The sequence below is a fragment of the Eleutherodactylus coqui genome, chromosome 6 (assembly GCF_035609145.1).
Source record: "Eleutherodactylus coqui strain aEleCoq1 chromosome 6, aEleCoq1.hap1, whole genome shotgun sequence".
NCBI lineage: Eukaryota > Metazoa > Chordata > Amphibia > Anura > Eleutherodactylidae > Eleutherodactylus > Eleutherodactylus coqui.
The window spans coordinates 47,761,737-47,775,353 of record NC_089842.1 but is presented as its reverse complement, the minus strand read 5'-3'; the positions used below and the strand labels follow the sequence as shown (position 1 = coordinate 47,775,353).

General features: G+C 47.9%; 2 protein-coding genes across 4 annotated transcripts in view; one reads left to right on the top strand and one right to left on the bottom strand.

Moving 5' to 3' along the window:
• Positions 1-4,764, bottom strand: part of CDC42 (cell division cycle 42) — a 39,279-nt gene extending 34,515 nt beyond the window's left edge. For 2 of the 3 annotated variants that reach the window (XM_066606744.1, XM_066606746.1), the window contains exon 1: positions 4,658-4,764. The gene's annotated coding sequence lies outside the window, so the exon portion shown is untranslated. The other variant, XM_066606745.1, reaches the window with a different exon arrangement.
• Positions 4,765-5,041: 277 nt separating this feature from the next.
• AP5B1 (adaptor related protein complex 5 subunit beta 1) lies at positions 5,042-12,816 on the top strand. Its single transcript, XM_066606743.1, has 3 exons — positions 5,042-5,166; positions 6,131-6,325; positions 9,363-12,816. Exons 2-3 carry the CDS (start codon positions 6,176-6,178, stop codon positions 11,994-11,996), a joined length of 2,784 nt encoding a protein of 927 aa, XP_066462840.1. The 5' UTR covers positions 5,042-5,166; positions 6,131-6,175; the 3' UTR covers positions 11,997-12,816.
• The last annotated feature ends 801 nt before the right edge of the window (positions 12,817-13,617 follow it).

Sequence of the window (13,617 nt, the reverse complement as noted above, 5' to 3'; positions counted from 1 at the left end):
CCCATGCAGAAGCCGCTGCAGCCTGTAAACAGCAGGTCCCAGGAGACCCTGAGGGAACCTAGGAGGAGATGATTGGCTCTTTTACTATTTTCCAGCATGGGGGGATCTGTTGTTTTTTCAATTGTCTCAGACAACACCTTTGAACTTAATTGAGTGGATCAGGTAATAAATGGCAGGCACTGGTTAAACCACTTTAGCAGCCAGATTTACTTGCACCGACGCCTGACAATAAGCGCCTTGAGAGTTTGAAGGAAAATATCCAGATTATTCTAGAAGTCATAGTCATCTGTGTGTCAATGACCTGCAGCGTCTCCTGTCCCATCAGATTACAACTGCTGTCATTGTGCGGATGCATTGACACATCACGGTGGTGGCAGACGACTACCAGTAGCCAATGTCAACACTAGCTGTCCAGCCCTGGTTTACAATGAGCAGAGAAACCTCAGGATCAGTGGGGATTGCAGCGGTCAGACCCCCTGCTAATCCGGTTATCCCTCAGTCTGTGGAGAGAGAATAGCCACAGATGGGACAACCCCGTTAAATTCAACCCTTAATCATGAGCATTTTCTGTAGTTCCATATTCTAACACGAGTTCTGGATCATCTGGGGAGATACTTTTTTTTAATAAGTGTAAATAAAAAAATTTTTTTTTTTTTTTTAAAAAGCGTATAATTATGGGCTGCATTTAACTGGAAACAATGTTTTTCGTGGCACAACCCCTTTAATTAGGCAGCTCAAGTAGTTGGGATGCTGTAAGAAAACATGGAGAATTACACCCCACTTTTTTCTATATTTTGGGTGAGCGTGGAGAGGGGTTCCCTGGACTATTGCTGATGATGCTATCCTGCAGTTAGGGCCGATAATCACTCAGATCACGGGAATCTAAACGATTATGGGGTCATGTGCACAACAACCGTGTTTCCACCATGTTACGTGTGCGTTGCACGATTCGCGCAGGATGAAGTCAACGGACTTTCATTGATCCGTGCACATGTAACACTGCGTATGGACACAAGAGGAATAGATCGCAGCGCTCTACATCTCCGCGTACCACACAGCGTGAGCCCCATCCTTCAGTGTAAATGCAGGCATGAAACTGAAGATGACCGGTCCGTATAAACAGGCAGTCAGTCATTATGAACGACTGCCTGTTTACTGGGAATGGAGGCAGGCGGCCCGAATGATCCCCGGCCCTCCATTCATGCAGAAGCTCAGGAAGAATCACTGCTGGGCATCTGCGCCCAATAAGCCATCGGATGTGAAGACCCCCGTCTTTCCATAGCATGAAACGGCAAAGAATGACGTCTATCCACAAATACAGAACGCCAGACATTGGCCCAATGCACACGGCCGGATTTGCAGCAAATACCTACCATAGAATGCTATGCAAAATCGCTTTTCCCTGCCCACGAGCGGAAATCAATTGCGATTTTCCGCTCGCGGGCTAAAATTGCAGCATGCTCTATTCTAGTGCAGGGATCACATGGACGGCTTCCCCTGAAGTGAATGGAAGCCGTCCGTCCCACGGCCCTTCCACAGTGAGCACTGCAGAAGGGTGTGCGAGGTCCGCATAATCAACAGCGCGGGTAACTCTGTACTGAGCATGCGCAACGGCCGGCACATCCACAGCACAGAAGAGGAAAAAAATGACAGGTACGCAGGGTCACCGGCGGGTACAGGGCCGGATTCTGGTGAGGGGTCCCACATCCGGTATCCGATCGGCCGTGTGCATGCGCCATAACATTGTGTGTCCCTTACATGATATCCAATAAACATTCACGATGCCCAGACTGAGTCACCGAGGAGTGACCTGCGAGCGCAGAATGGGGCAGGACCGGCCCGGGACACAACATTTACAAGCCAATAAACTGAAACCTAGTGTTGTAAGACGAGGGAAATTACCAGCAGCGCCGGCCGATGAACCAGTCATGTCTGACTGCGCAGACACTGAACAAGCATTACATATACTGGTCCTCAAGACATTCTCCTCATCTTACTGCCCATTACTTCCAGAGAAGGGCCAAGCTGGTCATGTGACTAGGAGGGGGGCAAGCGGGAAGTGAAAATGGCAAACCCAAGCGGAGGACCTCCTGGAAAACCCCTTTAGGTGACACCAGGAGGATGACCGTATCAGGTCTGACAACAATGGCGTCCTAACAACAAGTCCCAGCATGCCCTGACAGGCTGCCATTAGTTACATCTCAGTTTGGTAACTTCTGCACAACCACAACATCTCAGACCGGACGCCAGAACCCCTTCCTGGGACGGCTCCTTTAAGTCCTAGTAAGGCGGGTTCACACGGACATACGATTAATGCGTATTTTGGTTGTGCTGCACACCATGTGATGTGCGGTAAAAGAAGCTATTAACGCTCCTATACAGGCATCACCCAGCTTTTCTAGGGCCCTGAATGGCTGGATCTGTATAACCACGGACTAACCTGTCCCTACACATCCGGGTACCTTGTTATTCAGGACTCACACCAGCGGGTCAGATGCCACATGCAGAGGCCCGCAGCAGATCCCGGCTGTCACCCTGCGTACGGCACTTTACTGTATGCGTATGACCGCGGAGGCACGCAGGCGCTCATGCACAGTCCAGGGGAGTCGCTGTCGCTTAGCGATGAGGCAATTAACATTAGCATGCTCTATTTTACTACAGACGGCCACCATTAACAACAATGGAGACCGCCTGCGGTAAAATAGAGTATGCTGCGATGTTTCTTTCACTCGCGGAATCCGCAGTTCGTATCTGCGAGTTATAGAATATTCGAAACCACATTCCTTTCAATGCCGGCGTTTTATCAGTATAAGTCTGCGCTGTCGCCAATCGCGGAATCCGTAATTCAGATCCATTCGCATGAGATCCCTAAGGCGGGGGGCGCTCGGTTACACATCATACAGTCAGTCACAAGAAGCCATACAAGATTTCTATGGACTCTGCTACAACAAGCTGGAAACAATGTATCAGAATGATAGAACTCTGACCGCTACAAAAGCAACAAAGGCAAAACGGGGGAAGGGGGGGAGGAACAGGGGCTTCATGGACTATAAAAATCTACCAGATTGGCTCAAAACTGCACAAAAAAACCCTTCGGACCTGATTCCCTTCCTGCTGCCCCCCTGGTGTGACATCCCTGGCGATACCAACATGCCACCAGCGGGCGCCTCGTCACTACAGATGATATGCCAGCGTGATGGAAGTGTAATGCAAGGAGAATCTGTAGTTTTCAGACCAAAACCCTGAAAGTGATCCGATGACGGACAATATGTGTCTATATATCTCACACACCGGTATATATGTATACACACACACCAGCGGCTCCACAAGAAGCAGGTCTCTATACACGGCTGGATGCAGGGTGACATATAGCAGCAGCGGCCGCCCCTCCTTCCGCCCTCCCCCAGCAGCCTCCTCCCTGCTGCATTTCCGCCCTGCTCCCCATCCCCCCTGTATCCTCCATCATCATCATCCTCTGCCTGATCATGGCAGATCAATAACACCAAATGCTCCCCCGTATACAGCACCCCAAAACATGCCACCAAATCTAATACTGACAGTACAATGTACCCCCAAAACAAGCCTGCAGATATACCAACAGCACACCCCAGAATGACTGCAAGTCTGAACACAAACTGCCCCCCCTGTACACCACACCCCAATATAAGGGCCAAGTCTAATACAATGCAAGTGAACTGAACCCCAAAACAAGCCTGCTAGTACTGGTAACACAACGCTCCCCAGACCTACTGACAGCACAAGCAGGATGCCCCCCTTATACTGCACCCCAAAACAGGCAGCCAAATCTAACAGAACCAATACACCCCCCAGAATGACAGCAAACCGCCCCCCCTGTGCACCACACCCCAAAATAAGTGTCAGATCTGACAATGCAGAAGGCTCTCCTGTAAACTGCACCCCAAAATAATTCTCAAAATCTAACCAATGCAAACAGCACCCCCACACGCTGCCCCCCAAAACATGCAAACCCAAGGCCGACAATGCAAAACACCCCAAGTCTGCAAAACACCCATAATGCACCTTTATATGCCGCACCCCAAAACTAACCAGCACACCCCACAAATCTACCCCCCCCCCCTTACAGGGAGCCCCAGTGATCTATAACCACATCACCCCCAGATTCTCCAACACTGAGCCCCCCAAAATCTAACCAGCCCCATGCCCCCACAGATATGCACCCAGATACCATTTGCAGCCCCCCAAGACGTTAGCAGAAACCCCTCTGTACCCCCATATTCTGCCAGCTTAGGTCAGGCCACCCTAATCTCACCCGCCCCCCAATGTCTGGACATTCGGGTGTTTTCTCTCACCCCAATCCGGTACACACCCCATCCCCCAGCATCAGCAGCACTACATACAGCCCGGCCTCTGCGCCGCCCAACACTAGAATGCCGGGTCACCACACACCCGAGCAACACCCGGCCTAGACACACAGGAAGCCTGAGGGCGGGCGGACACCCGCGGCTCTTATTACCCGGAGGTTGCAGGTCACTGACACCCGCTGCGAGAGAAGCCGCCGCCGTCCCGGCTATCACCGCCTGTGTGGGGTCTTCTTCACACGCCCGGTGCCCAGTGCAACCGGAGGAGGACAACAGATTGCCGCGACGTTACCGGCCGGGTTACAGCGCCCACTTACCTCACACTCTCCCCGTCTCTCCACCGGGCGTTGGCAGCTCTACACAGGGTTTCCTGGGCTGATGGGCAGGGGCAAGCTGAACGTCACTACGTCACCGCGTTCGACTGGGCCGAGATTGCAGTCTAGTCAATGGAGAAACCTCCTCGCCGCCATCTTTGTTGTGGGAATACAGTGTGTTTTTGCGCATATAATTCACATTTTCGGACCCGTAATGCTTGATAATCTTTCTTTATCGACTTTATATATCTAAAACCGTCGCATTCGGCGCTGTGCCTGGGAGTAAATCGGAAAAGCCAATGCAAGGAAAAGGGACGGCTGTGCCCATATCCAAAATGGCTGCCAGGTGCGTCACTTCCGGTCAGCTGTAAGCAGCTTCCTCTTTAGCTAGTTTCAGGCAGGAGTGCGGAGGGTGCGAGGTGGCCTATATGGAGGGGGCTGTGTGTGCACTGAAGGCCTGATCTTATTCTGAGGGGTCTCCACCGGTACCACAGCTGGAGGGATGTGATACAGTAAGTAGTCCAGTATGTATGGCACTTGTGTGCCCTCTGTGGGACTACAAGTCCCAGCATGCCCTGATAGCATGTCAGTACGGGGGTTTTAACATGACACTGCTGCAGATTTTGATGCGTATCTACAGGATTTCACTCTTTCAATATAAGGGATTGTTCACCCGGGCGTACGCATATTTTAGCCGTGTGTTTACGTGTCTGAAATGCGCTTACGCTCGCGTATTTTGCCCGCTCCGCTATGTATTTGCGTGCGTAAAAGCACCGTGTGTTTGCGCTCACAAAAAAATACGCACAATTACAAAATCGCATTGAATTGTGCGTGTATGCGCCGTGAATACACTGGGTTTTCTGCGTATGTTCGCATTTACGCAGCCCATTGATTTCAATGGGCTCGTGCGGTGTGCAAATGCGCACAAGACAGGACATAGCGTGTATTTTTTTCACGCAGTCTCGCGAAAAAATACGCCCATATGAATAAACCCGTTGGACTCTTATGGCTTATTATGCGTGAAGAGTTTGCGTAATACGCTGCAGCGATCCGCCCGTGTGAACCAGCCCCAGGGGGTGACCTGCCGCAGCAACCTGTGAGCGCACCCTAAGGGCTCATGTCCACGTCCGTGCTTTCACCGCGTATTAAACAAGCGTCGCACGTGGTGATCAGCATCAATGGACTTTCATTGATTCACGCGATAAATGAATCGCCGCACGCTCTCCATAGGCAGCGTATGAAACGCGGTCCGTATGCAGTACGTTGTGTATAAGGGGCGTTTTCATACACATCCCCGCTCTGATACGGGAAATAAAAAAAAGTCCCACCGCGCTGTCTGTGAGATGCGCATGTACGGTGCCCTCGCAGTCATACGTGGCGTCCATTTTACAAAACTGGTAAACCGCTTAGACCCGCAACGTTTTGCGCATAGGCCCGTGGACAGATGACCTAAACTCGACTTTTTTTGTCTTCCAGGATCTGATTCTTCCGGTTTATTGACCTGCTCGCCTCTTAAGCATCATGGCGGAGAGAAGTAACAGCAGCTGGGCCAGGAACGTGGTGTCCTTCAGCGCCAATCCAAAATCCTTCTTGCTAAACATGGCCGCCGAAGGGTTTGTGGACGATCTTTTAAAAGACCTTAAATGTGAAAATCTCAACGAGCAAACGAAGGTAGGTGATTCCGTAATGTAAAGGGGCTTCCAGGTGTTTATGACTAGTCATCGGCTGTGTACCACCGCCGGGACCCCCAAACCTCATCGCCTGATTGAATGAGCTGCGATAGTATGAAGAAATGTCTGACTGCTGGGGTCTTCACCAATCACGATACAGCGCCGCTGCCGACCAGACACGGTTGTGGATCACGGAACGGTTCTGTCCAAATAAACGGAGCCGAGAGGCACTTTATACACAGACTAGCATAACTCCTGCCCCTTAGGGGGGCTTTATATGGTCGAGCCCCATATTGGGCTTGGGAAGGTGCGGGGGTTTTTTTTTTGCTTGTTTGTTTTTTTTCCCCTGTGGATGTGACGTGTTCTTGTGTCAAAGACTCCTCCCATCATTCCAGGGAAGTAGCGATCCTCCGGCGCCGCTGAAGGCCACGAAAGAGGATCAACAAGTGTTTCCCATTGTTTTCAGTGGGAAACATCGCGTGCCCCCAGTACGGCGTGCGATGGGTTTCTCAGCCTTATTGAAAACATTGGATGAGGCTGAGGGAACGCTCGAAAATAGGACATGCCGCCATTTACTTCCTGGGGGAAAAAATAAATCGCTCGTGTATATGGCCCAATTAAAAACAATGTGGTTCGTATTCATGTGTCTCTCAACGCGCAAATCTCGGGTGATTTTTCTCGGCTCTGCGTGCGAGCCCTAAGGGCTCCCACACACTGGCGGATATTCTTTTTTTAATGTGAATGTCAATGGGACTTTCTAATGTTAAGAAAAGCATCGCCAGCTTGTGCCTTGCGTTTTTTTTTTTTTTGTTTGTTTTTTTTAAATGTGTGTTTGTTGTGTTTCTAACATTAGAACGTCCCATTGACATTTACGTTAAAAACACGAGAAGTGTGTGGGAGCCTTTAGGGGGACCTTACTGGGACAGCTATTATGCGAACAGTCAGTCGATAGCGCAAATGTAAGCGATAATTGTTCCATGTAAACACGTTTAGTAATCAGGTAACAAGGTAGAATTCGTTCACTAGTCGCCTCATTTCAGCTCACCTAGAAATAGTCGCTGATTGATTAATTATCAATTAGGTCGGGCTCACACGGCCGTCAGCAGAAACAGCTGTGGAGAATAAAGTAAATGCATACTCCGTATATCCGTGTCCATAAAAGTCCGATCTATCAAAGTAAGGCCCCCTGTCCACAGGCGATATGTCACTGCGTTGTCAGCGGCGATAATTCAGCCCAACGTCCACGAGCGGAGAATCATAGCGATCATGGCATGCTGCAATTTGTCGCGAGTCTCCGCGGTGAGCCTATGTATTAAATAGGGTCATCATGAAGACCTGTCAGTGTTTTTCCCAAACAGATTCTATTTTAAAAAAGTAGTACAGCAAAAGAAAACCGATATTAATTTGGTATCATCGTAACCATGCTGTCACACAGGATAAAGTTATGCCTTTTTTTTTTTTTTTTGCTGCAACGTAAACGCTGTAGAAACAAAGACCCCGTACATCCCCGCCCAAGATGGCGATTTAAGGGGGGGAGGGGGTCATGTTTCCATTTCACTTTATTTTTTATTTTTCTTACCATATTAATTTTTCCAGTAATGGAACCATTAAAAAATACAACTCTTCCCACAAAAAAACAAGCCCTCATGTAGCTGTACAAACGGAAAATTTTTTAATGATTTTTTTAAAGTGAGGTGGAAAAACCAAGAAATAGAAAGAAGAAAAAAAAAAGTGGTTAAAGCTTCTTTTTTTTTTTCTTCTTCTTCCCTCCAGGTTTAAGCTGCCCAATCTGGAGGCAGCATAAAGTGGGGACAGAGATTCTTGTTCCAATGTTCGGTCACTTGATATAGTTTTCTCTCTGAAAACACGGTTTGTCTGCTTCTCTGCGTAGTGATGTGCATAGGCTGAAAGCTGTCAGTCGAGGGCCGGGAAGCCACAGCTCATGTCATATCAGTACCATTACGACCAGCGGGTGTGGACCCACTGTGCCAATCAACCAGTTTGACGATGGTTCCCTGGTATTCACCCTTTAACCTCTGTACGGGGATCTGTCCTTCGCTGCTGGGAACAGAATAGGCCGCTACCTCCTCGAGTAGTAGTCCCGGTGTAGCTGGCAGCTGACCCACAGGGGTCGACGACACGAGTACAACACATCACGAGAAAGGCCAAAGCGCGCAGTCAGGATACGGTCCAATGTCGGGGCTGGCGGTGTACAAACAAGATCCAGGTCAAAAGTCCCAGGGTCGGGGCAGGCAGAGTTCAAGCAAATCCAAATAACAAGTCCAAGGGTTGGTGCACAGAAATCAGAAGCAGAATACCTTCGCTGGGAGCAAGAAACAAACAAACACCAAAGCTCAGGCAAGGAGGAGCATCTGTGGCCCAGTTAAATAGGAGAGTAATGGCTCATTAGCTTGCAGCTGGGCTAGGGGCACTGGGAAGGATTCACTCACAGTGCAGGTATAAGGCCACATTATATAGGGAGACGCCTAACAAGTACGTTCTCCTGTCATATTTTGTATATAGCATGTTACATATCGGGAAGGAGTTAAAGCGACCAACCCTCTGGTGCTGGACAACCAAACATGGTTGCAATGCTTCTCTGACTACCTGATGCGCCCTGTGCATTAGTATGCATGGTAGTCTAAGACACTACATGCTGTTCTGACTGGCCAGCACTGCTCAGGTGGGCAGCAATGGCCAATCAAAGCAGCCTGTAGTGTCTTGGACTAATGATGCATACTAATACACAGCGCGCATCATGTAGTCAAGGAGGCATTGCGGTCATGTTTTTTTTCCAGGAATGGAGGCTCGCTTTAAAGAGTTACCGGCACCCACGTTCTATCACAAATATAGGCATCTATGTTCTTTAGTACTCTGTATCTCAACTGTCTTAAGATCATTCTGTCCGGCTTGCTCTGTCTTCATGGTGGTTTGTGCAAGAGTTAAATTGACTAACTTATTGCGTTCCACGTCTGATTTAGTTGGCGCAGTTGACCCATCATCATGCGTAACTCTCTAATCTACTTTTCGTCTTTCAGGTTTCAATGCTGAGTCTGTTCTTAGAATTCCCAACGCTTCTGTGCCCGGACAAGACATCAAGCGAGGTCACCACAGAGATCCTGATGAATATTTTACAAGAGATGTCCCCGTCACCGAAGGACATAACCTTAAGATGCCACCTCCTGTTAGCAGTGGAGACTATTCTGATTACCACTGACAACTTCAATTGGAATTGCAAAATTGCACAAGAGTTCGCCTCGCTGCTAATGCACATCATATCGGACGTCAACGACAAGAAGCAAGGGGCAGCCAACAGGCCTCTACGTGTTGTAGCTTGTGAATGCCTACGAGAATTGGAAAACTGTTACCCTGGGCTCCTTTCTCAGAGACTGGAACAGTTATACACCCTACAACAGCAAGAGGTTAGCAGAGCCCACCAGTCATACCTGGTACTGTACAGCATAGCCTTGAAGAATGCCATACAACTCTTGGCACAGAAAGATGGTCTGCCTACCGGAGCGCTCAAGCAAATGCTAATGAGCAACGACAGCTTCCTATGGAACGCTACGAAAGACATGAAGGAATTACGACCTACGTCAGGTGAGCAACTCTTTTTGCTCCCCGCCAACAACGAGACGAAAGAACTAAAGTCCATCCTGGCTCTGTTATTAGAGGACTCCTATCTTCTTACTTCCGTGTGCCAAAACACCCTGTTCTGGCACATCATACAGGTGGTGGCTATGGTTCGGACCATATCCCCAGCCATCTTTAAATCGCAGCTCGTACGGTTATTTGGCACAAAGAATATATCTTGTTTTCACAGTATACTGCAGATGAAAGCGGTCTTCACGGATAGTCTATTCACAGCGGAGGATGAGCACTTCCTCCTTCAAAGACTGGTGGGCATGACGCTGCATCCATTGCTCTCTACTCCCGTCAAGTTATTCTACTTAGATTGCCTATTGCATTTTCCAGAAAACAGACCCCTCAATTCAAACCCCGGTGAGAACCTTCCTGTTCTGCTCACCGTCCAAATGACTTCATTGCTCTTCCCCAACATCTTCAATGATTGCCGCACAATGCTCTGCAGACAGAACTTACTAAGCATGGTTTACCTCGAAAATGAAGGCTTTCATGCCGAGAGGGGCATAGGATACTTATTTGAACATCTCATGTCCCTGTATAGCATGGTGGACAGAAATACCAGCAGGGAGATCGTTGCCACTTTTTTCCGTTCAACCTACCTCTTCGTGCGATACTTTCATTTTTGCGAGAAACACATGGAGAATCTGACAAGAAGCCTGTTAGACCTTTATAAGAATAGTAGCATTTTAGCGCCTTATTTTATTAGCTTGATTAATGAGACGCAGGTCCTGCTGGAATTTCAGACTTGGCCCGTCTCTCTTTCCAAAGCTCTACAAAGGCAAATAGTGGAGCTTCCTGTGGATCAGACGACCTTGAAGAACTCTCCATGGCATCTTAAGATTCTTTCGAGAGTAGCCCAAGAGAATACGGTTTCACAAACATGTACAATAATGTTCTTGAGAAGATTGGTGGCTCACTCTGATTTGTGTCTTCAAGGAGACTGGGGCCTGGGTAATGCTCTGTTGTCTGTGTGCAAGCATGTCCTCCAACATGAACATCTCGATAAGGTGTTCATGTCTTTGGCAGATCTTTTACAATATCTAATGCATCATTTTGAAGACATCGACATTCAAGACCGATCACGGTTTTATTACATTCTCCTTACCAACGTCTCCAGTGACAAGCTTGGCAAAGTTCTCAACATGTCTCCGACCGTTGGCCAGACCAAAGCAAGGTCCTTGTCTTCCATTATGACAGAAAGTGAGAACTTCTCCACCCTATTAACGATTCACAATACAGAGAAGATAATCCTCAAGTTATGCCCCGTTCTCGACCCCCTAACGGTTATACCAACTTCTCCAGAAACCTTGACGGAGGAGAATAGTGAATCTGAACACCCTATCGAAGAACATTACCGTCATCTTGATGCTCATCGAACATCCTTGCTTCCGTTGAAGTATCATTTGACCTTCAAAGGAGACATTGAAGAAAAGTACCAGAAATTATTCTGTATTATTCTCCAGTTTGACTTAACAGATTGTTTTTATGAACCAATAGGTGATATCAATGTTCCATGCCTCTACATGGGTCGAAAGCCGCCTGTGGTCACGGTCAACTTGGTTCCAAAAGACCCCTATCCTTCCTACTTAGTTGTGAATGCCACATTTAGTACTCAGGATGGATTGACATATCATACACGACTTGATCCACTACCTGTATCATTTCCAGAACTATTCGTCCCATTTCCTTTGCCCTCATCTTGCCAGCTGTTTGACAAGCTTTGGCATTCCTTAATGGCAGTTGACTCGAAAGACAATGAAGAAAGCATGTTCTGTTACAAGATGTCAGAATCCTCTCTTCATGATGTTGTGCTGTCTCATTTCTCCAAATTAGTTGTATCCCATCATGGTCATGAGTACAAGATTGGTATCGTTCTTCCGCCGAGGTTCCACATATTGATGAGTGCTCAAGTTCAGGATGAAACCGTCCAGTTCCATATTAGAACTGATAATTGGAAACTACTGCCGTATATGAACGCTCACCTTCTGGATGTGTCCACTAAAGACATTGCTCCTCTGGAAAATTAAAGTTTGTGTACGTACACTAGCGATCGCGACTACTGCCTCTGGCTCAGAGCTGTATACTTCTATAACAGATTTTGTATTGAACATATAGAGTTTTTATATGATATACGGTTATATATTTTTTGTAAAAATTTGTGCTAGTTGGTGGATTTTAAATATGAGATGGGTATTGTGTAGTATCTAATGTATTTGCTGGTAAGTTCATTTATTGTGTACTTTGAGTCCTTAATTTATAGAAGACCAATAGTTCAATAGATTGTACCTTGTTGGGGCATATGGATATCTTAGGAGGAATCTCCACTTTTAGGCAATTTTTTGAGCACTCAGCTGGTTTCCTGCTAAGCCCTCGAGCGGGGTATATAGAAGATAGCTGGAGCGCTGTCTTCTGCATACTCCTGTTGTGTTCTCCGAGCGGGATACCAGCTGAAACAATAGTATCAGCGGTATCCCGCTGAGAACTCAGCCCGCGACCCTGATAAGGCTCATCTAGCTGAAAGACAACGATGAGCGAATCGTCAATGAAAACCGCACAATGGCTGCGCGTTAGACACGGTTATCGCTCAAAAGATGGCTTTTGAACGATAGTCGTTGTCTAAATGGGATATTCGTATCCGTATCCTTATAGATCATTCTTCCCCTGAAGCAGCGCCACTCTGTTTGAACTGTGTCTGGCTTTACAACTCACACATATTCAATTGAGATGCAATATTGTATCAGAGTGGCCATATTTTTCAGGATTGGGGGCATAAACCCCTTTTTGAAACCTTTTGTGCATGGAAATAATTAATACACACACATCTTATGCAGTTCCTGCAGAAAACAATGCTGCAATTATGTGGGTTTTTTTCATTGAGATTTCCTTCTCGTGTGTCTAGAAAGCGTCATACTTGGTTTTGCAGGCTTTTCTACACTTAAGGTCTGGCTTGAGGGCATTCCCAGCATGATCAAGTTGGTCTCTCATTAATGCAGACATGCTCAGCTTCACCTCCCAGAGGCTGTGTAGCATAACTATGGTCACTTATTCTTTCACAGGTATTACTCTATCTCATCTTCTCTCTGAGTAACTGCTGTGTTGTTTCCCTTTTTACTGCTAAGAGCAAAACATTCATCCAGCGTGAACTACAGCCCTCTGTGATAGTAGCTTTCTCTGCTTTCTGTCGTCCACCATCACCTGGCACTGTGATACAGCTCTCGGTGATAGTAGCTTTCTCTGCTTTCTGTCCTCCACGATTCCCTGGCACTGTCATACAGCCCTTTGTAATGGCTAAGTGGAAAGGCCGTGAATGCACCTCATGTCCACGGGCTTAAAATCCGCAGCGTTTCTCCCGCACGGGCGCGGATCCGTGTGCGGGAAAAAAAATGGACATGCTCCATTTTCGTGTGGGTCTCCCGCGGGGACGGCTCCCGCAGGCTTCTATTGAAGCCTATGGAAGCCGTCCGGATCCACGGGAGACCTAAAATAGGAATTTAAAAGAATTTACTCATCCGGCGCGGGCGGGGAAGGTCTTCTCTTGTACCTGTACCAGAATTAAACTCACCTGCTCCGGACGATGCGGATCTTCTTTCTTCGGCCCGGCACATGCACGCTGCCGACACGCCGGGCTGAAGAAAGAAGATCCAGCCG

Excerpts from the sequence above, each read along its gene's own strand:
- AP5B1 (XM_066606743.1), top strand. The coding sequence starts at position 6,176 with ATGGCGGAGAGAAGTAACAGCAGCTGGGCCAGGAACGTGGTGTCCTTC. Across the intron at positions 6,326-9,362 it reads ATCTCAACGAGCAAACGAAG|GTTTCAATGCTGAGTCTGTT; the intron begins GTAGGTGATTCC and ends TTCGTCTTTCAG.